At 45.1% G+C, this 24,479-nt stretch overlaps 3 protein-coding genes across 8 annotated transcripts; 2 read left to right on the forward strand and 1 right to left on the reverse strand.

Annotated features, from left to right (window-relative positions):
• Positions 1-2,120: 2,120 nt before the first annotated feature.
• On the reverse strand, positions 2,121-6,985 carry MED19 (mediator complex subunit 19). The gene is made up of 5 exons (XM_035124585.3): positions 6,427-6,985; positions 5,079-5,335; positions 4,158-4,254; positions 3,916-4,010; positions 2,121-3,769 (listed from the first exon to the last, which is right to left on the reverse strand). Exons 1-5 carry the CDS (start codon positions 6,647-6,649, stop codon positions 3,701-3,703), a joined length of 741 nt encoding a protein of 246 aa, XP_034980476.1. The 5' UTR covers positions 6,650-6,985; the 3' UTR covers positions 2,121-3,700.
• Positions 6,986-7,003: 18 nt separating this feature from the next.
• TMX2 (thioredoxin related transmembrane protein 2) lies at positions 7,004-15,486 on the forward strand. The gene is made up of 8 exons (XM_035124571.3): positions 7,004-7,217; positions 8,002-8,062; positions 9,067-9,180; positions 10,612-10,688; positions 12,229-12,335; positions 13,599-13,664; positions 14,083-14,212; positions 14,335-15,486. The coding sequence occupies exons 1-8, from the start codon at positions 7,029-7,031 to the stop codon at positions 14,476-14,478; spliced, it is 888 nt and encodes a 295-aa protein (XP_034980462.2). The 5' UTR covers positions 7,004-7,028; the 3' UTR covers positions 14,479-15,486.
• A 2,085-nt stretch (positions 15,487-17,571) lies between these two features.
• On the forward strand, positions 17,572-23,883 carry SELENOH (selenoprotein H). Of its 6 annotated transcripts, none has more exons than XM_035124601.3 (5): positions 17,572-18,078; positions 19,287-19,439; positions 20,552-20,697; positions 22,644-22,772; positions 23,659-23,883. In XM_035124601.3, the coding sequence occupies exons 2-4, from the start codon at positions 19,291-19,293 to the stop codon at positions 22,742-22,744; spliced, it is 396 nt and encodes a 131-aa protein (XP_034980492.1). In that variant the 5' UTR covers positions 17,572-18,078; positions 19,287-19,290; the 3' UTR covers positions 22,745-22,772; positions 23,659-23,883. The 6 variants fall into 6 exon arrangements, with proteins under 6 accessions (XP_034980492.1, XP_034980502.1, XP_088520482.1 ...); XM_035124611.3 differs by having other exon boundaries at positions 17,776-18,078; positions 19,290-19,439; XM_088664356.1 differs by having other exon boundaries at positions 17,874-18,078; positions 19,290-19,439; positions 23,664-23,883.
• The last annotated feature ends 596 nt before the right edge of the window (positions 23,884-24,479 follow it).

A 24,479-nucleotide genomic window follows, 5' to 3' on the forward strand; every position in this document is an offset into this window, starting at 1 on the left:
CAGTATAGTTAGGGAGTGTCTCTCTCACACAGCTGTCCCATTTTTGGTGTTCCTGTACACCATCTTGTTTTTGGCAGGCAGTTAATATTTGGGAAAGTTTGCATCTACTCTGCTAGGATTGCATTGCATTTATAATGCCGCCTCCCCTTTTACATGTGAACCAAGAATGCCGCTTTGTGCATTTTACAAAGTGGGCTCTGGCCCATGAAACCTTATGACACAATAACTGTTAAGTCTTTTAAAGTGTCACTATCCTTTTTTTTGTTAATGTATGAGTTGCACATTATTGGTGTGGTGCATTTCTATGTACAAAGAAATATTGCACACCTTCCTGGTGCTACTAGTAGTGGATGGGTGTTGTCTCATTTCAAAACTGCCCCAGTGCAATGCTTTGGGTGTTGGTAGGATTGCCATACGTGCAGAATTTCCCAGACATACCAGAATACTGCATTTTCCAGCAGAAATTGGCCAAATGTCTGGGAAAATCCAAACATATGGCAGCCCACGTTAGCATTGCTCGTTTTCCCTTAAAATAGCTCAAAAACATCAAAGCTCAACAATTTTGGGCAAAACTAAAAAAAAGCTCAACATTTTTTCTGTCTGGATTTTCACTGTTTCAAATAGTGGCAACCCTAAGGTTAGTCCTACTTGTATTGTCTTACGGCTGACATGAAGGGTGACTTGGTTCCCCTCAGGTGTGTACTCCTGTGCTGCCTATTTACGTTATTCTAAAGAATTTTAGAAGCAGATTGTTCACACCAGTTTCTGTTACCTTCCACAATTCCTATTGATGCTGCCCAGTTCAGCCTGGATTTTTTTCTTAATACTAAAATGCTGCCTGTGGAGCTACTTGCATGGGAACATCCACCTGACACACAGGATGATCTGGGGAGGGAATCTTTGGTCCTCCAGATGTTTGTGAACTACATGTCCATCAGCCCCAGCAAACATGGCCAATGGGTGTTGAAGTTCTGTAACATCCGGGGGAGGCTGAAGGTGCGTTTCCCTTCCCTGAAACATATCCCCAGGGCTGCAGAGGAGAGGACAGTATTTTTCTGATGGTTCTGGGTTGGGTTGGGAACAGAGAAAGTATTCCTTACCTGTTCTTCAGGATGCAGAAATCACCAGTCACTTAGAGGAACAGGATCAGCCAGTTTTGCCCCACCTTTCCTACTAGCAATGGCTTTTAATTTAGATGCATGTGATAATTGGGGGTAGAGAAGAGTCGGGAGTGGAGTAGACTTTCATCCTTTCCCTTTATTATCATCAGCTTTCTTTTGTAAGCACATGGAAGAGTAGCAAGCAAAGCATTATTATATGATCCCCATTTACTGCTTCAGCTCGGTTCATTACTTTGTTGTCTATAGCAAAATGGTGAAGAAGATGGAGATGGAATAAACAGCTCATACTGCTCTTCCAAAGGTACTGAGAGCAAAGGAAATGGCAGTCAGATTGTTCAAGGGCCGCAACGGGAGTGTACTGAAAATAGATCCAGGACCTAGTAATTTTAGTTACAAATATCTTCAAAATGCAAGGAGGAAGAGAATTTAAAAAAACTCTGTCCAACCACCCTTTTCTCTTTTAATATTTATTAGCCTGGTATATCAGGAGGAGGATCTACAGGTGGAGAACCCAACTCCTTCCTTTGGTACCCAGGTAGTGTAGCGTAATGGTTATGGTGTCATAGCAGGGGCACCAAAAACTCACTGGGCGTTCTTAGGCCAATCACACTCAGCCTAGCCTACAGGGTTGCTGTATGCATAAAGTGGAACAGAGGGAGGGTAGAAAGTATGTATACTGTCTTGAGCTTCTTAGAAGGAAGGTAGGACACAAACATAGTAAATAAATGAGATGAGTTGATTTTCATGATTTCCACTTTCCACCTTCTCAACTGAATCACTGCATCTTGCTGTTATCAGTGAAATACCTATGTATCTGAATGCCCAACTAGGCCTACTTTACCAAAAAGTCTATACTTTTCCATAAAAAGCACTGGGTGTAAAGCAAGCTCCCCCATGGAGCAACATGAAGTCTGCACAAACTCCTACAGTACTTCATAGGAGTCCTTTGACATTAAGCAAGCCTTTCTGTGCAAGTAGACCAGCATAAGAGACAAGCAGTATCACTAGAAAGCAATTTATTAATACTGTGAGCCAGAGCATCTGCATTTCATTTCCAAGTGACATCTATCATCTCTGTGAAAGGACTGATAAGGCGATCTATGCAGGGATCTCAACTTTTAAAAAATTGATAGGTGGGATATTTGGATTGGATTCACAACACCGGGGGGGGGGGGAGCTGTTTCCATGAAAAAAACAGTCTCCCTGGAGCAGCTTATTCACTGGGGGTGGGAACCACATTTACCCCTTGAGGAAGAAAATTTATATTGGGGGAATTTGATTTTAAGAAGTTACAGGAACTTCAGTCAGGGTCCTGAAATTCTCATGCCCTGTTTGTCCCTAAGAGGCACTCTTGATCAAAGTGCAGTTCCACCCTCATTCTGATTCTTAAGCTCAGGAAAGAGATGTTTTAACTGTGGATGAAATTCCCCTTCCTATAGGAAAAAAGAAGCAGTTAAGATGGCAGGCTATTTCCAAGCACATTCCTCTTGTCACTCCAAGGAATTTTGGTGCAGTAGATAGGGGCCGATTCATCACCACCTTGGCTTTAGAAGTGGGACAGACTAGCCATCAAGATGACCAGCTGACAGTTTAAGGAACCATTTCTGCCAGGGTGCTGTGCTAAGGTACTAATTCAGAAAAAATCAGAAGAAGAGGACAGAGGAAAGCAATGGTTTCTATTCGTCCAGGTTCCAGAAAGAGGCTTCCATCTGTTCACAGCTGAAGTCTGTGGCCGAAGATTCCACTTTCTCCCTTCTGCTGGCAAAGATTTAAATGATGTCAGCTTTTTTTTTGTTTTCAAGTTTTATTTTTAAAGGGACTACATGTAGAGAAGCCTTTACCTGGCAAGTGAGCCCTTAGGGGGAAATATCACCATATATACAGTTCTGTCCTTGGATTCACAGTACAGCTTCTTGACTCACATGCTTCCACTGTTAAAAGAAATTTGGTCAAAGCTTTCGACTTAACTCTCCAGGTGATGATATTAAAGCAGGCCTACTTATCAGCATGGGTCAACTCCGGGAAGATAAAACCAACCTTGTCTTCTCTTTACTCCCACCTCACAATTCAGCCGTTTCTCCCATTCTCCTATTTCGAAAAAGCCCGATCACAGTAGCTCTTTCTACTTAGGAGACTATCTCACCCACTAGCCTTGGGCCACACTTTACAAAAGAAAGCACTTCTGGAGTCTCTAACCCTATCTATTCACAGTGCAGTTTGAAAGCCCATGATATGAGAGGAGGTTCTAGACCCTCCCAAGTGCTCCAACAAAGGTTTAACTAAATCACGAGGCAGACACATCCCAACTTGGTCAGGAACATTCTGTAAAAAGGAAAAGAAGAAAAAAACCCTCCCCGAGTAGGCAGGGCTCCCATATAAAGACACCAGTCTGCATTGTGTCGCAGGCAAAGTCTGTGTTCCTTATAGAGGGGATCAATGGAGTCCCAGAAGTTCCACTCAGTAGGGGTGAAGGGGAAGCAGGGGAAGTATATGAGTCTGTGGTGACTCCCCCATTATTGCTCTTCCTCCTTTTCTTGTCAAAGCTGTAGCACCTTCCAAGGTAACTCTCTGGCAGGACTTTACCGGAGGCTGCTGCTGCTGCTGGCCTGAGAGCTGCCCACACCAGGGTGTTCAGGGCTATGCCGATTCTAAAGAAAAACAAAATGGACACACATGCAAGAATGAGAATGAAAGTTCTCAACAAGAATGAAAGGCCAGGAGAAAAGGTCAGTCCGTTCTCTGGCACCTGAAGGTACAATTACTTGAGCTGGTGGAAGCATTCTTCCCAACTTACTTTCTTTTTCTTCTTCTCCTTCTTCTTCCTTTTCCGCTCAGGGTCATCCTCTTTCTTCTTCTTTTTCTTCTTGTGGTCAGAATCTGAAGGAGTTTCTGCCAAGAAGAGAAAAGGAACTGAAGCAGACACTTTTGACGAGGCAGAAATTGTGGTAGCTTAGGCTGCTGGACTGTGGAATGCTAAATTGGAAGGGGTTGGTGAGGGCAAATGCAACCACAGGGCCCAAGGAGGAAGCTTCTTACCTGGAGGTACAGGATCCTGGGTACGACTCTGCTTGTGTTTGTGCTTGTTTTTTTTCTTAGGTGGCTGGATGTGCATTAAGCGACACTGCTCTGGCAGCTGAGGCAGTGCAAAAGAAAGAAAAGAGCATGTTAGTCCACTGAATACCACATCTGTTGTTCCAGACAATAACCACAGGCGTAATCATTTGCAGGGAGGGGATTGCTTGTCTCTTTGGTAACCTGGTCCCACCATTATCCCCCATCAAAACTTGCAAGAAAAGTTTCTACTAGGTTCACTAAGTACTTGGGTCTGTTATGAGCTCAGCGCTCCCTAGACTCCTTGGCTATCTACCCTTCACAGAATACGGCTAAAGCATTACTCTGGAATTCACATATGAGTCAACGTTCCGTTTCATACCTGCTCTGCAAAAGAGAGCACTAAATTTGGCAGTACAGTGGGACCTCCATTTACGAACTTAATTCGTTCCGGAGGTCCATTATTAACCCAAAACTGTTCTTAACCCAAGGCGCGCTTTTGCTAATGGAGCCTCCCGCTGCTGCCACACGACTTCCACTTGCATCCCAGGGCAAAGTTTGCCACCCAGAACACCTACTTCCGTGTTAGCGGAGCTCGTAACCCAAAGCGTTCGTAAGGAGGACGGTACGTAACCCGAGGTTCCACTGTACTTCTGTGAATCCTCCTGCCTGGGATCCCTCCCTAACTTCAGCCTACCTACTACTGCTTATTCCATCAAGGGAGATGGATCCCATTCTACTGGACTCTTAGAAGTTTCTCCCAGTACTCATATTCTCCAGTGCACCCTAACATCTATTTCCAATGCTGCCATAATTTTATTTATTTATTTTTGTCATTCAGAACATTCTTTTCCCACCAACAGTCAATATTTCCTTCTTCCCTTGCAGCCCCCAACTCTAACTTACCGGGCCTGCATGGAGACGAAAGCCTGTTAACATGGTACCAGTGATAGGGTTGAACGAACTGCTGCAGATGGGGGGTTTCTCAATGAGAGAGCGCAGGCTGCTGTTGTCATGTGAACCTGGCAAATCTATCATCCCTGGTAGGTCTGGCAGGAAGTTGCTGAGCTTCTCCTTCACCTTTTTGCCACAAAATTTGTTGTAGGCATGCTCCAGGTTGTAGTGGGTGATCAGGTTTGTGCTCCCTGTTAGTTCTGTAGTACCTGGCAAAGAACAAAGGACATGACAATACTGCCTATGTTTGGCTTGTTGGGAGTAACAGGACAAAGGCAGATAGAATCTGGCAAGCAAATCCTTCAAATAAGACACTACTTGCACCTGCAACTGAATTCTTTGTTGAGATGACAAGAGGACATGTCCAGCCTCATACACCCAAAATGCTTTTGGTGAAGCCAGATCAAGAAAAAGCTTTGCTCTGCTTTCTGGAAATGTACTTCTCTTCTTGATAGGCTGTGGCATCCTGGGAAGAAAATCCCTAAAGCCCTATTATTCCATGGGAGGTTGCTTCAAGGTAATGGTTTGTAGGACCCTCGTCTGGTAACAAAGCAATAGTTTGCACACAACACTAAGCCAATTCATGGCTTCACGCAAATCATGGTTGCTGTGCTTCTTCCCGAGTCCTGCATTACATCCAAACCTGGGCTCATGTTCTGTCTCTCCCGACAAGCCATGAGCTGTTTGTTGTTGATCACTCATAGTTTAGGGGAGACAACCATGAACCCCGAGTCAGCATGCAGTGCTGAGCCAAAGCATGGTAGTGCAACAGCCACAGCCTTTGCTCTGGGAATGCTTGCTCTCGTGTGCTAAGCCAGGTTTTGGCATAGTGTTGTTACATGTTCACTGGGTCCTATTTGCTCATGGTATTTAGACAGTGCTTTTCAGACGGACCTTCCATATAGATTATTACAGCAAGCATCTATTAAAACAGGAAAGGCAAACAGCTGCTTGTCTTGAAGTTAATGAACTTCAGCGGCTTCCGTCTCGGCAGCGCCAAATGCGGATGCACAGCCTGACCCCGCCTCCCTTTTTCAATCCGACACCTCATTGGGCCCCAGGCAACTGCCAATCGAAATCCCACCACTAGCGGCGCTTCCGCGAAGTCGTCAGCGTCGACTGTTGGGTCTAAGTTCCCACAGGAACAGGGAGGAGTGCCCATCAAGACGCAACCGCGAATCTCTATTGGGCCATTCCCCCGCAACGCCTCGTTGGCATTGGCCAAGGATGCAAGGCCCGCCTCTAAATTACGGTAGGCTGAATAGCCCCCCCGAAGCCCGCCCCTCCAACAGCCACATACCTGGTAACTCGCGCATTAGGTAGAACGGGCCACTAGCGGCCGCCGCTTTCTCTCCGACGGGGGTCACCGCAGGGACGGGAGCTGGCCCAGTCCCCGGTCCTCCGGGTTTCCCTGGACCAAAGCCCAGCGCGGCGGCTGTGCTAGGCGGAGGCGGTTCCGTCCCTCCGAAGAGAGCGGAGAAATTCTCCATCATCCCGGCGTGCTCCGCGCAATCTCCTCCCATTGGCTTCGGATCTTGGCTGTCCCCTCTGCTCGCCTAGTTTTCATTGGAAGGCGGTGAACCCTCCTCTTACGTATGATTGGCTAACTAACCTGGAAACTGCGCCACGTTCCGATTGGATGGCACTCTGCTTTCTCGTGACGTATTTTTTGGATGGCGGCATGACGTCAACAGAATGCGTCGAGAGGTCTCCGGAAAGCAATCTAGTTTGTATTCCGAATCCATCACAGCGATTCTGAAATCGGCCAATGAAAGCGCGCGGTGTTTCTCTAAGCTCCGCCTTTCCGTTGATTGGCGTAGGTATTGGCCAGCGAGCCAGAGTGGAGGAACGACGAGCGTGCGCCGCAGGCAGGCGCGGGGGCTCGGTCAGGGTGAGGTGAAGATGGCGGTGCTTGCTCCGCTGCTGGCCCTGATCTACTCCGTGCCTGGAATCTGCCGATGGCTGGCGCAGCCCTACTACCCGCTGTCGCTTCTGCTCTCGGCTGCCTTCCTGCTGGTGCGGAAGGTGCCGCCGTTATGCCACGGGCTGCCCACCCAGCGCGAGGACGGGAACCCCTGTGACTTCGACTGGGTGAGGCCTTGCCCGGAGCACCTTCTGACAGGGGCCCCCCTCACGCCCTCTTTCCTCTATGGGGCTCATCCGGCGAACTGCCGGGAAGAGAACGCTCCGTTTCTCCCCTTTGCCCAGAGAAGTCGAGATCTGCCGTTTGGCATCCTCGTCCCGCAGACATTCGACTCTCCGACTGGAAGGAAAGAGACAGATGTCTTTCTTTCTTTCTTTCTTTCTTTCTTTCTTTCTTTCTTTCTTTCTTTCTTTCTTTCTTTCTTCCTCGGTGCCATCGACTGATTGCGCTTTTGTTGTTTTGATGGCTGGTGCGTCATGTACTAATGAAGGGTAACTAACTTGCGGCCCTCCAGATATTGTTTGTTTATAGAATTTATATACCGGAGGTCTCAGGGCGGTTTATAGAAGAAAATCAAAATATAAAACCACAAAACCACAAAATATATAATCAAAATAAAACAACAACCCCCCCCAAAAAAATGTTGGGCACCGGTTCCCACCCTCTTTGGTTACTGGGCATGCTAGTTGGGGTTGGTGGAATTTAAGAATCCAGTCCAAATAAGGGTGATCCTTGCATATGCCGTCACATAAAAGTCATCTCTAGTTTTATTTCATTGTGCAGCTGCTTGGTTTGTGGTCCTGAAACTTCCAAGCAATTGTAAGCTTCTTTTGGCACTGACAGTATGGCCAGCTAGATGATGGATAGATGTGACATCTGCTTTAAGGACAGGCCAGCTGGGCCCTTTTCCCCTCTGCTTATACAACCACTTACTGCCATCTTTCTTTGTAGCGCGAGGTGGAGATTCTTATGTTCCTCAGTGCCATTGTGATGATGAAGAACCGCAGATCCAGTAAGTAATGCTTGTTCTTTATATCTCTCTTTTTCAGAAAACAAAGATTTCACAGCTGGTTTTAACTTGTATCAAAATCTTATTTTCTTTAAAGTCAGTATGGTCTAGTCCAGGCATCCCCAAACTGCGGCCCTCCAGATGTTTTGGCCTACAACTCCCATGATCCCTAGCTAACAGGACCAGTGGTCAGGGATTATGGGAATTGTAGTCCAAAACATCTGGAGGGCCGAAGTTTGGGGATGCCTGGTCTAGTCAGTATGTTTTGAACAAAAAATAGCTAGTACAGAGTGGGATGTAAGTGGGATGAGGTTGTGTCAAAAATGCACACAGAAACAGAAAGCCCCTAAATGATTTCAAAAGTTTTAAGATGAATGGCTGCTGCTAGGTCCTTGTTCCTCTGCCACAATTGGTGCGTTGTCCCTGTGCATTCCTGCTTTAGGAGCGGCTTCAAAAGGTGACCTGTCTGTTTCTTTTGTTTTCTGTTACATAATACAAAGATATGGAGGCCAGCAGGGCAAAGCTTCTATGTGCCAAGCCTTGGTCTATTATGGGTGAGAATAAGTGAATGTCAACATGGAGGTGATAAGAATACAGTGGAGAACAGTGATTGCTTAAGATGAAAGGATATGCAGAATGTGGGGTTTAGCCTGAAATGATATGGGAAGCAGAAATGACCTATAGGCATGAAAAGAACACACTTACCGGTAGTAGTATCATTTGCAGGAAATGCAAAAAGCTACAGCACATGCTGTAAAATACAAAACTGTACAACGTTAGCCTAGGACAGAACTCATTTGACAAGAAACTCACACAGACCTTGAAAACTACACCGTGTCTGTATATCTATCAATAGGCATTCTAAGTATGTAATCTGTCTTGCACAGAAAGCTTCCACAAATTTTTAAAAAGTTAAGCTTCATTCAAAATTCCAGCTTGTTGCTGGGCCTAGCAGTGATGCAGATAATATCAGCCATAAGAATGTGCCTCTTTCTCTCTCTCTCAAGTTACTGTGGACCAGCATGTGGGAAACATCTTCATGTTCAGCAAAGTAGCCAATGTCATCCTTTTTTTCCGCCTTGACATCAGAATGGGACTGCTCTACCTCACCCTCTGTTTAGGTGAGTCATCCTAGTTACATCCTAGTTCTAGTTCTAGTTATATCAATTGAGGAGGACTTGGACATCATAAATAATAGGACTTTAGACACAAAATCCACCAGTTCTGCATTACCACATAATAACTCTTTCATAATTCCTCTATTTTGGGGCATTATTCTTGTTTATAGGGCAATGCCAATTTGCATTAAGTGGAAGTAAAGACTATCCCATGATTGACATATCTAACACTGCAGCTGGAACCTGCTGCCTGAATTCCATTTGCTTGAGCTATTGGAGGAGGGCTGTGGGCTGGAGGAATCTTTGTTCCTGGCAAGAGGAGAATATAACCTAGATCAGGCATCCCCAAACTTTGGCCCTCCAGATGTTTTGGACTACAATTCCCATCTTCCCTGACCACTGGTCCTGTTAGCTAGGGATCATGGGAGTTGTAGGCCAAAACATCTGGAGGGCCGCAGTTTGGAGATGCCTGATCTAGGGAACCTTTGGAGAATTCTGCCAATCTCTAAAGCAGGGAGGAGTCAAAGCTTAGACAATACTGTAGTAGGTGGACAAACACTCTGGTCCCATATAAAGCAGCTTCCTAATCCCATCCCAGCAATAGTGCTAAACTAGGGGTCAGCAAACGTTTTCAGCAGGGGGGCGGTCCACTGTCCCTCAGACCTTGTGGGGGGTTGGACTATTTTGGGGGGGATGAATGAATTCCTTTTTTTAAAAAAAATTAAATAAACTTTATTGGAATTCAAATTAAAATACAATCACAAAATCACATACACACTCAAAAAACAATAATATAGAAACAATAACATACACAATCATATATAAATAATAATGAAAATATATCATATAATGAAATAATAATGAAAATATAACATAAAAATTAATATCATACAGCATCAAACATAAATAATAATACTCATAATCATAAAGAAATTACAAACAAAAGAAAACAAAAATCATACAGTACATTCAAATACTCATTCATACCCAAAATCATAATAATCAAAATACATTTCGGCTATATTCACCTTTATTTATTCCCCTATATCTCCTCCTCTCCATAACTCACACAAAAAAAGGAAAAAAGGATTCATCATCATTCAGCTTTATCAACTTAAGTTAAATCAAATCAGCTCAGTACGAGGCCTTAGAAATAAACCCAGGATTTTATTGTGGGGCACTGTCCCTTCATGTACTCCAAATTTTTTCCAATTGTGATGGAATTTCTTATTGGAATACCCTCTGATTGAATTGGTCAGGTTATCCAGGTCTAAATTTCCAAACAATTTCTCCTGCCACTCCAAAATATTGGGTATTTCTTTATTCTTCGAATAAAGGCTGGATTTAGAAGGTGATTGGGCCGGATTCGGCCCCCGGGCCTTAGTTTGCCTACCCATGTGCTAGTTAAGCTGTGCTTGGTGTGTGCCTTTTCAGTGTTCCTGATGACCTGCAAGCCACCTCTGTACCTGGGTCCTGAATACATCAAATATTTCAGTGATAAAACAATAGATGTGAGTATTTTATTCTCTGCACTCTCATTTGTTCTTGGGGAATTGGATAAACTGGGTATAGCTTATTATTTTGGGTATAGCTTATTATATCAATGCTGACCTAGTTTCCTTACAGTAAGAAAATGAACACAATAAAAACCCTTGTTAAAACAGAAATAGGCAGTGCTGGCTGAAAAGGAGACACTGCTTCAACAAGGTTCCCCTCCCACTTTTGTTCCTGGATCTGGAACATTTATTCTCGGGCAACTGGATAGTCTGCAGCTCCTGGCTTTTCCTGGCAGCAGCAGCAGTGACTGAACCAGCAGGGAGATGATGATGATGATAACTGACCACTTCCCAGGCCATAGATGTTCACTGTTGCTGCTCTAACTGTATGTTCTACCTTTTCTTTCTTGGAGCTCAAGGAGGCATGTATTCTATACATTCACACACACTTTGTTCTCATAACTACCAGTAACATCTGAGGTAGATTGGCCAAAGAGAAAGTGTCTGGCCCAAGGTCCCTCACTGAGCTTCACTACCGAGTGCAGATTTGAACCCCGATCTTCCAGGTTCTAGTTTGACACTTTATCTAACCATTGCACTGCATTAGCTCTGCTTAAGGAGGCCTCAAGTTTATTATTCTGTACTGCTGTTTCCTCTTGCTGATTGGTTATTTTGAAAAGTTGCATGCAGTCTTACCGCCCTGCGAGCATTGTGGAAATTTTGTTTATAGGTATGGAATATAAAATACTATTTAAAATATTTTATAGAAATGGTACATATTAACACGAGAACTGAGAGTATGGAGACCTAAGAAGATCTGAGCAAAGAGTGTCATTGGCAGTCTACATTGATGTAGGTTACTGGTGGTGGAATGGGACTGGTTCAGCCCAACTGAAAAAGCCTTGCCCTAAGCTCTGAAGTTCAGACAAAGGGAGCACTTTCCAGATACAGGTAGTCTTAAACACAGAGAGAAGTGCAAGCATGAAGGTAACTATTGGATGTAGCCTAGTATATGAACTATTTGGAGCTACGCCATGGTGGTTGTGTACTGCCTCTAATATTGGAGGCGGTTTGCATCTGAATCCTAGTTTCTAGGAAGCACAAGTAAGGAAAGTGCTGTTACGCTCTGACCTTGTGGGCTTCACATAGGCATCTGGTTGGCCACTGTAAGAGAGGGTGCTGGGCTGGCTGCTGATCCATCAGGCTTCTACTGATAACCTGTTCTTTGCCAGTGCCTCTCAACTCCTGGAACTCTATGGGTTTGAATTGTGATTGCTGGTCCTTCTGTGCAGCAGCTTTCCCCAACCTGGTGCCCTCCAGGTGTTATTAAGCTGTAACTCCTTGTCATCCATCCTCATTGGCCATTCTGGCTGGGGCTGATGGGAACTGGAATGCAAACCATGTTGGAGGGCACCAGGTTAGAGAAGGGTTGATGGTTGTGTGATCCTGCTTCAGGATAGGGATTGTCCTTCTGTATCCTTTCAACTCTATTGAAGTGTCGTATGTGGACATTTGAGGGATGTGCATGTTGTCAGCCTTGATCCCTCTTTTGCAGGAGGAACTAGAACGGGACAAGCGCGTAACCTGGATTGTGGAATTTTTTGCTAATTGGTCCAATGAGTGCCAGTCATTTGCTCCCATCTATGCAGACTTGTCTCTTAAGTGAGTGGTTTACTCTTTAATAAAGTATGGTGTCTTAGCGCAGGGGCAGGCAGACTTCAGGCACATGTGATGCCTATAGTGTGATGCATGCTTTACCTCCGGCACTCAGCATTTTTGTTGTGCTGAAGGGTATACAGAGAGGCATTGAGTCCAGTATGTTCCAGTGTGATAACTACTGGGCTAAGATGAGTGTGTATTTTTATGCTATGAACTGCCCTGAAATCTATGGATGAAAAGTGGCTTATTCTTATTCTTATTATTATATTTCTAAGATACAATATTTCATTTGTTGGGTGAACAAAGATAAACTCGCCAGATTATTCTGATAGCAGCCCCTGATGTACCGCTGGCTTTTAAGAAAGAGTGTTACTATAGGCATGCAAGTTATGGTTTAAAAGAGGAAAAATTTGTATCCTCTAAAACAAACTTTAATGGGAAGGAACTCTAACAAATAGGGAATGTCCATGAATCCAGGCCCTTGTGGTTGCAGGGGGTTAGTGCTAATCCTTTATATAGACTGACAATTTAAAATTGAAGAAAATTAGTTCCCAAGAGAGTTTATGGTGGTTCCCGTTCTGAGGTTTATGAGACCTAGCAGTTGAACTAATGGGAGATGAATGGTGGCAATAGCTCATTAGCTACTGGCAGTTTCTGGGGGGGGGGACTCCATAAGAGATTCTGGTGACCCCGCTAGACATTCAACTGAGGCAAAGGCCTCTCCTTATCCTGAGGTTCCAAAGTGAAGGATTGCTCTTTAAGTGGCTCTTGGCAAGGGCCTGGCCACCAATGGCTTTTTTGAAGCAACCTATTGCTTCCAGCAATGACCAGTAGATGGCCCTAGTGTAGAAAGTGTTTTCCTTTTTAGTCCCTGTAGAGTTGAGTTACACATCAACATCGTGGTTGCATAAGCAGGAAAAGGGTGGCTGTATAACTCAACACAGTAAAATCTAAAGCTTCCCAGAGGAGTAGTTCAAACTTGAGAGAAGGGAGAAAGCCCCTGGAATCAGCTTAAGGCTGTGCTTTCCGTGTTCTTTAATATTCTGTGTTATTGTCTGAAAGCACATGATGCCGCAACCTTGGTTGAAGCTGAGATCATCTAGGTTTGGTTAGTGTCTGGATGGGAAATTGTCTGGGAAACATATGTATGCTGCCTTGAGTTCCATGCAGGAAGAAAACAGAATGTGACCATTAATGAAATAATAAGCGTCTACTTTGTTTCATGGTGTTTCTGCCTGCATACTAACCATTGCTGTGCCTCTTCAGATACAACTGCACCGGATTGAACTTTGGGAAGGTGGATGTGGGCCGCTACCCTGATGTGAGCACCAGGTGAGCTATTTGCTGTAGGAACCTTAGGAGAATGAGGAAGACCACAAGGCTAGGTGTGTGATATGCAGCACCATGAAAACTTGTTTTGCATTAGTAGGGCAGTGTGGGAAGAGGAGATGCCGTGTTGAGTAATTCATATTAGGGTAATTCAAATCAGAAAATTTTCTGATTTCTTAGAGAGATGTAATTAGCCTGTTTATTTTACTTGAATTTAATAAACAAGTCTAAAAACTTAGAATCAGCTTTGGTGACCTAATAATTATTTGTAGTTGGCATTCATTATGACTAACGAACCTGTGGAACAATATTTCCTGAAGGAAAAAACAAAACACTAGAAAATTTCCTGGCCCACATTAATCTCTGGCCAGATGTTCCTTTTCTTATTCTCCCTGGACTCAAGCCCTCCGTCTCTTCACAGGTACAAAGTCAGTACATCTCCTCTCACTAAGCAGTTGCCCACACTAATCCTTTTCCAAGGTGGGAAGGAGGTGATGCGCCGGCCACAGATTGATAAAAAGGGACGAGCAGTCTCATGGAATTTTTCGGAGGTACATTCTATCTGAAGTTTCATTTGTATGCTGTCAATATCAGATGTGCTCCTTGTTTTAAGCTGGGGGCGGGGTCAGTACAAGGCAACACAAAACAATGCTGATCTTTCTTTTTGTCACAGGAGAATGTGATTCGGGAATTCAACTTGAACGAGCTGTACCAGAGAGCCAAGAAAGTGTCTAAGCAGCCCGAGGTCCCAGAGGAGTCTCCAGAACAGCCTGCTGCCCCTGAGGTCCCCAATGGAGAGAGCAAGAAGGACAAATAGAGCCCAGAGGACTGGACTGTGTTCCTTTACTGTTTAGCTCCCCACTCCTCTTCCATTGCCATTCTGAGCTCTCTCCTGGGACATCAGCCACAAGCTGCTTTCACCCACAACGCTGGTGCTGGGAGATGATTGTACATGCCAGGGAGCTTCTATCTTCTGAGTGTAGTTGCCAGGGAGCTTCTATCCTCCTGGGCTCAGTGCCTCTCTGCTGGCAGCTACATGTTTCTTTGGGACTTCCCCCATCCCCTGATCCTCCTTCCGGGAGTTGCTAGGTGTAGTTTCAGCAAGATAAGATGTGGCCCCAACTCTATAGAAGCTAGAACATGTTTCTGCATCTAGATATGGGGCTGCAGGCTTCTCTGGCAATGAATAAGAGCTACTGGGGGGAGCAAGAACTCAGTGGACACTGTAAATGGGCAGGATGGGAGGAATTGCCACTTTTGGTGGAATTGACTCCCTCCTGTCAAAGCTGTGACACCTCACTCCTGTTTGAATTGGTTTTACGCAGGGTCCTATCTGTGGCTGAGAAGCTACAGGTGTCATTGACCAATTTTGACTACTTGCTACCCACTGCCCTCTACTGTACTGACTGCAGAACCTATGTGGTCTCTTCCCATATGTTTTGGGCTTTAAAAGCCAATGGGTGGACGCACAATGTTTCTTTGCTGAACTTGAAAGTGCTGCTGTGCCAGAGAATAAGCAGCAGCCATGCAGTCCTTAAAGATTTCCTGTTCTCTGCATCATCATCGTCATCAGCTGCTTGCGTGGTGTAATATGCTGAGGGTGTGCAGTAAGAAGGGGGTCCCTCCTGCCCCCAAACTGGAGGAGTAGTTGCATCTGCCGCCCAGAGTCATAATTGGCAGGGTTCTTATAGCTGCTAACTCCATTTCCAACCCAGGGAGCTTGTTTGTGGATAGGAACAAACTCCACTTCACTGTACTCATCCACCTTCACACTTCTGTTAATTGTCTTATACGGCTATCTCTAATAAACAAACTTGGGGATGTCTTTTTCTGGAGCCTTCTTTTTGTTTCTGAGTTGGAATATGACCACAGTCTGTAGTGATTTATGCAAGCATTTGCTTATTATTATCATTATTATTTATTAAATTTGTATACTGTCCATAGTATACTGTTCATCCATAGATCTCAGGGCATTCTTTTCTTTTTCTTTTAAAAGAATGTTTCCTAGTGACCAAGTAAATTCTGTTCACTGTTTACGGCTGAACTCTTCTGTATGGGGTGAGGGCTTTGCCACGCTATCCTTCTTGGTGCTCTCTACCAAGCTGTAAGCATGCTGGCTGAGTCACTGGGAAGATCTTGGAAAAGTCCAACTAGGGTCTCCACCAGTTTTTAGATGGAGGAAGCATCAGTTTGAAGCTGGACTACAATGTGGGAGGAGGGGAGAGATTTAAGTCTTCCTCTTCTATTTTCCTTATTAAAATTCCCCCTCCTGAATAGTTAGCTGAGGTCAATCCTATAGATAGGTGTATGTTTTCACCCTGGGGAAAACTAACTGTGAGGTTCAGTTAGGGCAGTGGTGACCAAACTTGGCTCTCCAGCTGTTTTTGGACTACAACTCCCATCATCCCTAGCTAACAGGACCAGTGGTCAGGAATGATGTCTGAAAACAGCTGGAGCATAGCTGTCAAGTTTTCCCTTTTCTCGCAAGGAAGCCTATTCAGCATAAGGGAATTTCCCTTTAAAAAAGGGAGAACTTGACGAGCTGGAGGGCCAAGTTTGGCCACCACTGAGTTAGGGGAAGGGTTAACACCGTGCACCATAGTACCAATCCAGACCGTCCCGCCCCCCACATACCTGCTTTTAAACCTTTAAAGAAAAAAGAAATTGTGTTTGAAGAATAGCTGCCCTCAGCTTACTCTGATCTTTTGGTGTACTGCTGTTCCTCACACGTGCAAAGGCATTGCTTTTGTCTTCCCCAGACATGCAACTGTTCATAGGCTGGGCCAAAAAAGACACCACTGACAAGCCAGATGTGAAAGGACAGTGTAGGCCACAGAGTGGCAGCACTATAACAGTAAACCTGTAAGAAGGGAATAAAAAGAACCTTGCTTAGATCAGAATGCCAGCTTGTGCTTCTGAAGGGCATGCCTACATTGTTTCCTCCTAATTAAAGGCAGATACAATCAGAGACAAAGATTTGAGAAATGGGAACAATGTGGAAAGTATGATATAGAAGGAAAAGTGAGGGTAGGGATGCCATGCCATGCCATGCTGGTATCCAAATAGAAGCTTTTTGTGTTCCACGTATGTTTGCGAATACAAGTGTCAAATGCAACAACTTTAAGGAGCAGTACAACTTAAGGAGCAGAAGAAAGGAAAATAGCACAAACTTCAGGAATTAGAAGCAGGCAGCTCAGTTTACAATGGAACTACATAAGATGGTTAGGGAGTGGTTCTGCTAGGTTAGATAATGAAACAAGTTCCCTAAAAGTAGTTGGGGGGCTCCTAACTTAGAAGGTGGATGTGTCTTACTAAGGAAAGGTAGGAGCTGTTCATCCCTGTTATTTTATTTATTAAATGTGTATACTGCCCTTCATCCAAAGATTACAGAGCAGTCACAACAAAAATACCAAAGGTTCTGTGTTTGCTACAATGCCATATGATGACGAGTGTGAATCGTCTGTTCACACCCATCACTGACAGCGCAAAATCACTTCCCATGGCTGCTTTCAACCTGATACTCGCATGTAATCAGTTGTGATGGAGTACTGTGAATGTGTGGATCTGTCCTTCGTCTGCTGCCATGCCACAAGACAAGAGTACTGCATTAGAAGATAGGGAGAGTTTGGGGGATTTGGTTTTAAGAAACCCATTTTCTTTAAGGCAAAAGAGAGCTAAATAGCAAACCTCGGACAGAAGTTATTACAACGGCTAGCTTATACCTATTTACCTCGAAACCGTGCAAAACAGTATTTTCTGACTCAACTCATACTTCCTGCACCCTGCCACGCTCTTTTTATACCTTCGATTAACATAACGGAATAGATAAGAAAAAACCCTTCTATATTTAAAACTCGGGCATAGGGATCATCCGCATTAAGTGATCTTTTGTAGAAGGACCAACCCACCCCAACATGGTGCAGCGGATGTTTCCACTGCTTCATCGCATGAAAACGAACCTGGTTGCCCACGATAAGTACTAAGCGGGGAATTGCAGCGAAACCCTAAACCAGCGACGCTACCTTAGCAGCCAGGATCGGGAGCGAGCCGGGATTGGCTGCTGCAGAACTTCATCGCGATTTGCAGAGAGGGGCTTGTGTAAGTGGCAGCAACCACCTTGCAAAACCTCTTTGAACAGGGTGGGGGCGGTTAAAAGTCCTGCCTGCGATTGCTATTCTTTCATCATAACAAAATGTTTTGATAGCTAAGGCTGCCATCCTCAGAAGGCGTCCCATTTGCTGAACTGGCCAACTAGGAGACTGCTGCTTTTGTGACTTTCCCGACTTTAGCGTTATTATATTTCCGGGTCTCTCCTCCCATCATCGGCGCACGTGGTTGGTCCCGCAGTGTATTTTCCTTTGTCGTCCTCAAGCTGCGCGTGGGCTGTAGCGCCTTTGCAAGAAGGAAGAAAGGCAAGGTGAGATTGCTCGCTTGTGCAACGGGTAGGAGTCTCTATCCAGATTTTTTTTGCAATCTGGCTCTCTTATCACTTTTGTTTCGGGTCTCTCCAAACAAATGGGATACGGTTCGTGCTGCTTTCTTTCTGTCCCTCTTCGTAGGCGCTTCTCTCCTACGATAATTGGCTGCTCCTCTGTGCTGGCTTCATCCTGCTTGCTGCTCTGGTTAACTGCTGTTGCTTTTTCCTCCTCTAGTTGGATTTTTTGGCGTCCTGGGTGTTTTTTGGGGGGGCGGGGCTTATTTCTGCCGTTATTTTCGCTTCTTCGAGATAACAAGCTCTCCTAATTCTTTTCTTTTAAATTTCAATATTTATATGCCGCTCATTAACAGAAAAGTTCTTCGGGCGGTTTGCAATTAAAGGCTACTTTTCACGTTCTCCCCACCCCGCCCTGTGTAACTACTTACTGTAATTAAAAAGGTTTTTAAGAATACGGTATTGGTTTACATAGGCTCGCATTCTCTTTGCTTGAAAGTGAATACACGTAAATCAACCTGTGTTCTGAAAGAGGTTTGATAACCCAATTTCTAAATGCTTAGCACGTAAGCCTTTCTAGTGTCCTCCTTGTGGCTTTAGGACAGGCATAGGCAACCTTGGCTCTCCAGAATTGGAACCACAACTCCCATGATCACTGGCCCTGTTAGCTAGGGATCATGGGAGTTGTAGTTCCAAAACATCTGGAGCGCCAAGGTTGCCTATGCCTGCTTCAGGGTTCTTTTGTCAGGATTGATACTATAATGTTCTTTGCAGAAAGGGACAGGCTGTAGCTCAGTTTGCTTGCTTGCTTGCTGCTTGCTTACTTAGTTGCATGCAGTATTTTGCATGCAGATCTGTCCTTCCCTTTGGACAATACCGAGCTAGATCAGGCATCCCCAAACTGTGGCCCTCTAGATGTTTTGGCCTACAACTCCCATGATCCCTAGCTAACAGGAGCAGTGGTCAGGGAAGATGGGAATTGTAGACCAAAACATCTGGAGGGCTGAAGTTTGGGGATGCCTGAGCTAGATGCATCATGATCTTACTTGGTATAAGGCAGCTAAAGCAAACCCAAGGAGCTGCATCTTCTTGGCGGTTCCCCTTAGGAAGGCTGGCCACATGCATTGAGATGTGCAGCCTAGTGGGGCGAGTGGGGCATTATTTTCCCTACCCTCATGTGTTTGCCTTTGTAGTAGAATGGCCCCCAAAGGGAGGAAGAGGAAGGCAGAGGCACCTCAGGCCAAGACTGCAACATCTGAAGGACTGGAGAGGAATGTTGCTGAGGAATCACCCAAGAAACCGAAGAAGGATGAAGAATTGGGCTGTCGTGTGATCATTGAGCATTGGTGAGTACCTGCCTGTTACTTGCATCGTCTGACTAAGGATGGTACCCCCATGGGTTGTTTCATGCATTTTGCTTTCTAGAAGGGATTCCTGGGTAGAGCTGGCTGCTGCCTGATAGAAGAAATCTTGGGGTTGCACCCAGCACAATCCTAAAGTGAGCCAGTGTTGAATTTGCTCTGATAGTGGGTCCTTTTTGCACAAGAAGTACCATAGGTGGACAACTTGCATCTGCAGATACAATTCCTAAGGACAGAAATAGAAATAAATGGTAGTTTTGTGTCATTTCGTTCATGTGGGGCATTTCCAACAGCAGACCTGTTGCCCAGCATTGAAAGAGAGAAAACACTGCTGATGCAAAGATCCTTCTGCTAGCACACTGAGGGTATTGGATGCAACCCTTAAGTCTATTAATTATTTTAGCTTTAATTGGTTAAATTGACATACATTTGCATATGAGGGGAGAAATGGTTCCAAAAGAAAGAGCACACCTTTTTTTGCTTTTGTTTTAAATAATGTATGTGTAGAAGTATTATTTCCTCCTTTTTCTTCATCTGGGAGGGAATGCCTCTCTTTAGGTGTTGTTTGCCATCTATAAGTAATTATTGTATCACCCTTGAATCCAATCCACTGGATGGTTGAAAAAAAAGAGTAAAGCCATTCAAATGTTCATACAAAAATAAACGTCCCAAAATTATAAATGTGGTATGACTAAAATTGCATCTACAGAGATTTAGAAAATCAAAGTGACAATACAGTAGGCACTGAGCAAACTGGTATCAGAACTAGTATTAAAAGTTAAATTGGTCAGCAGATTTAATCACAGGTGGGTATATATATATAAAATTTATAATTGATTCTTTTTTTAACTGAGTAATGCAACAGCTCTAGTAAGAACACTTTTTTTGAACAGGAAATCTCATCCCTAATTACTGCATCTCTCCTATGAAGTAGAAAACAGAATTGGGAAGTTTGGGCTGAACTCTCTGAACACTGGTGGAATTGTGCTTTCTTCCCAGTAGTCAAACCATTCATTGCTTTGGGCCTGTATGGGTTCAACAGAGACTTTCAAATCACAGTTCAGGTGGTTCTCTTAAAGCTTTTCTTCATTCCACAGTAAAAGCTGACGAGTCTATGGGCGCAGTGCCAATGCAGTCAGCGAGGCACTGCACCAGACCTTTCCTGACATCGTGGTGATGGTGAATCCTGAGAAGCCGCGCAGGAATAGCTTTGAGGTTACTTTGTGGAAAGAAGATGGCACCAGTAAGTGATTTCAAGGGAGGCTTTTCAGTGAGAGGCGGTAGGGACCTTCCTGGATAGCTTGGTAGAGAAACCTTTGGCAGTGAGTTCTTGGGGTAGTTTTCATCTGCCTGGAATATGTGTCTCCAGATGTCCACGAATCCACTCACCAAGCCAGAAGGGTGCCCAAGTACAAAAAGAAATTAGGTTGCCTTGTGCTCTTCTCCATAAAGGTAAAGGGGCCCCTGACCATCAGGTCCAGTCGTGTCCGACTCTGGGGTTGCGGCGCTCATCTCGCTCTATAGGCCGAGGGAGCCGGCGTTTGTCCGCAGACAGCTTCCGGGTCATGTGGCCAGCATGACAAAGCTGCTTCTGGCGAACCAGAGCAGCGCATGGAAACGCTGTTTACCTTCCCGCCGGAGCGGTCCCTATTTATCTACTTGCACTTTGATGTGCTTTCGAACTGCTAGGTGGGCAGGAGCTGGGACTGAGCAATGGGAGCTCACCCCATCGCAGGGATTCGAACCGCCGACCTTCTGATCAGCAAGCCCTAGACTCCGTGGTTTAACCCACAGCGCCACCTGGGTCCCTGCTCTTCTCCATATCCCACTGCAAATCAGAACACTCTGTATCTCTCTCCGGCTGTGGTTTGTGCCATAGTGTTTGAGCGGGAAGGAGGATGGCTGTGCAACCACAAATAGTAGCTGGGTAGTAAACCAAGCCAACACTTGTGGCTCCCTGTATGTATGCATCAGAATGTACATAACTAGAAATTGATGCAGAAACATCAGCAGCTGAACATTTTATTGCTGGGATCCCTAGTGTGACATCTGAGGGCACCCCTAAGCACCAGCCAAAATCCTCTGCTTCTCCTAATTTTTAATTAGTTTTAAATTTGAGGGTTGCTTGTTTTTTGTTAGGATGGGTTGCCTATTCCGGGAGTGGGGTGAGGTGAGGTGGTCAGATGTTTTATCTGTAGGCTTTGTCTGCTTCAGAATGAGTCTGATAATGTAACTGTTTGGTGGCAGAATCTAATCATTGCCAGACCCACCCACCCACCTCGGGTGAAATGGTTATTTTGTGGTGCCTGTGTTTCTTAGATTTGATGGATTCAGTAAATGCTCCTCCAACCTTCAACAGTGACACAGTATGGAGAGTGTGGGTGTGCTGGCATAAAAAGGAAACCAGATGTGGACAATCCATGCCCACCAGATGTTGCTGGGCTAGAATCCCATAATCCCAGACCATGGGCCAGATTGGCTGAAATCTAACATCTGGAAGGCCACAGTTCCCCACCCCTGACTTACCTACTACCAGGTCATTCTCTCTAGTGTATCAAAAAGCTGGGCTAGCTGCGGTTTCAACCAGATACCATAGCCATATTCTGAGGTTCCCCTTCCGGTTCTGTTGTGCTGTCTGCCTGCTTATCCCCTACTCCCCTTTACTGCTGCAAGTCCAAGAAGCTAGTTGCTGCTGGAAGATGAGTGGGCAGGCAGTGCCAAGAGAGACTGGGAGTTCTCCAGAGGTGGCTTGCACAACTTCCTCCACCATTAGCTGCCCCAGTTATCACCTAGAGCCTTGTTCACAGGGTTTCTCAGAACTGGAGCAGAACACTGGGCTGAATGTTTGGCAAGACCTACATAGCACCTCTTTGATGAGCTTTAGCCCAGTTGTCCCGTCTTTAGATTCTGTTTCTTTCCACCACTCCACACACAAGCTCAGCTGTAGAATTGGCTCAATGTGTGAGATCTTGGGTAACTGGAGATGTAACTTGCTCAGCTACTGCTATGTCATTATTTGTGAGGGCAACCAGCAGTTTAATGAATGCACACAACCCTACCTACAAGCCAGCAGAGGGACATGGCCTCTTGGCTTCGTGCTTGTGGCTTACTGGAAGTAACACAATACAAATGCTGCTGGCGAGTTGCCTTCTGTCTTTATTGATTTTGTCTTTATTGATTTTTTTTTAGAGGTGGAGTTATGGAGCGGCCTCAAGAAAGGGCCACCGCGGAAGCTCAAGTTTCCCGAACCAAACAAGGTGGTTGAAATGCTGAAGGGCAACCTAGAATAAAGTCAACAACTGGGCAGGATTACCAATGGTAGGTCTGCACAATATAGCAGCTGTATTCTCTGAGATCTGCTGGATGACAGTGCCTTATTGGGCTGGCCTCACCACCACCACCCCAATTCCTGTGTAGTTTTAAATGATTACTGCCTGGCTGGAGCAAGAAATGGGAACAGGGGCCAGCAAACTTTTTCAGCAGGGGGCCGGTCCACTGTCCCTCAGACCTCGGGGGAAAATATGAACGAATTCCTTTGCCCCACAAATAACCCAGAGATGCATTTTAAATAAAAGGACACATTCTACTCATGTAAAAACACCAGGCAGGCCCCACAAATAACCCAGAGATGCATTTTAAATAAAAGGACACATTCTACTCATGTAAAAACATGCTGATTCCCAAACTGTTCGTGGGCCGGATTTAGAAGGTGATTGGGCCGCATCCGCCCCCCCCGGGACTTAGTTTGGGTACCCTGGACTAAAAGCTAGTCATTCTTTTGTGGTCTCTGTTGTTGTCGTCATCCCCCCACCCCCCAGGCAGGGTAGAGGATGAATTGGGAAGAAAGGCAAATTAACTGCTCCCATCATTACGTCACATACTTCCGAGGACTGCTCATCCATCCATCAGTCTTGTACACTATCCCCTACAGCACTGGTTGGCAGCATGCAGCCACTGGCCTAATTACATATGGGTGTGGAGGTGGCAGCAAGAGAGAGAAAAAGGGTGCCCCCTCCCTTTCAGCTCTGGGAATCTTGGATCATAGCTGTGCTATCCATTATCTGTGATGGCATCTCCTGAGAAAGGGAAGGGGGTGAAACCAAGAGAATCCCCCCCCCTACTCAGCATAGCATATGAATGGTACATTAGCTTTCATTCTACTGAGCAAGATCTGTTGCTAATGGCTGTCTGTCCTTGCATCTAGCACAGCTGATTAACACTTCGTCCTGTGTGAGAGGTGGAGCATCCATGATGGGATATGATTAAGTGGGGTAAATAATGAAACTCCAGTCGCATCTCTGAAGCTGCTGCCCCTCCTCCACGAAAGGAAAAACGTACCAGCTGCTTGTTTCCTGATCCCTTTACCGTTTTGCTTTGTTAGTAATTTGGGGGTGGGCATATATTGTTTTTCAATAAAGCTTTAACTATTGACATGCCTTATACTTCATTTTTTAATTCTGTTCAGTCAGGACAGCATCTGGCTAGACAAACCTTAGTGTAGCATGTGCTACAGCTTCACTAAGGCCCCATCTACATTTCCACTACATTTTCCCCTGGAAAAAACCTGTCATCAATTGAGTTTTCTGCAGACTGATGTTTGTTCCAATTTGGTGCTAAACAGGTTTTCCTGGGGAAAGTGGTGGGGCAAACAGAACCGTGTTTAGAAAGTATGGGGTAAGCAAAAGTGTGGACAAGCCCCTAAATAAAAGTGGTTCTTCTGGATCAGCGACAGTAGTGAAGCCATTATTTTTCCTTAAGCAGCATAAACAGGCACCCCCAAACTGTGGCCCTCCAGAGGTTTTGGCCTACAACTCCCATGATCCCTTCCTAACAGGACCAGTGGTCAGGGAAGATGGGAACTGTAGTCCAAAACATCTGGAGGGCCGAAGTTTGGGGATCACTGAGCATAAAAATCAGTGCGGCATGTCTTAGCTGTTGGAAGCTGGGAGGACTCGCCACTGCTGCACATGGTTTTTGCAAACCTACCTTAACATTCAGCATGCTTTATCATCTTTCATTGACTGC

The sequence above is a fragment of the Zootoca vivipara genome, chromosome 1 (assembly GCF_965207765.1).
Source record: "Zootoca vivipara chromosome 1, rZooViv2.hap1.1, whole genome shotgun sequence".
NCBI classification, from domain to species: domain Eukaryota; kingdom Metazoa; phylum Chordata; class Lepidosauria; order Squamata; family Lacertidae; genus Zootoca; species Zootoca vivipara.

Bases quoted from the DNA above. Each gene is read 5' to 3' on its own strand.
- MED19 (XM_035124585.3), bottom strand. From the start codon at position 6,649: ATGGGAGGAGATTGCGCGGAGCACGCCGGGATGATGGAGAATTTCTCC. The intron at 5,336-6,426 runs GTATGTGGCTGT...GTTCTTTGCCAG, and splicing joins CCTAATGCGCGAGTTACCAG to GTACTACAGAACTAACAGGG. The intron at 4,011-4,157 runs GTAAGAAGCTTC...TCTTCTTGGCAG, and splicing joins CCAGGATCCTGTACCTCCAG to AAACTCCTTCAGATTCTGAC.
- TMX2 (XM_035124571.3), top strand. From the start codon at position 7,029: ATGGCGGTGCTTGCTCCGCTGCTGGCCCTGATCTACTCCGTGCCTGGA. The intron at 7,218-8,001 runs GTGAGGCCTTGC...CTTTCTTTGTAG, and splicing joins ACCCCTGTGACTTCGACTGG to CGCGAGGTGGAGATTCTTAT. The intron at 9,181-10,611 runs GTGAGTCATCCT...GTGCCTTTTCAG, and splicing joins CTACCTCACCCTCTGTTTAG to TGTTCCTGATGACCTGCAAG.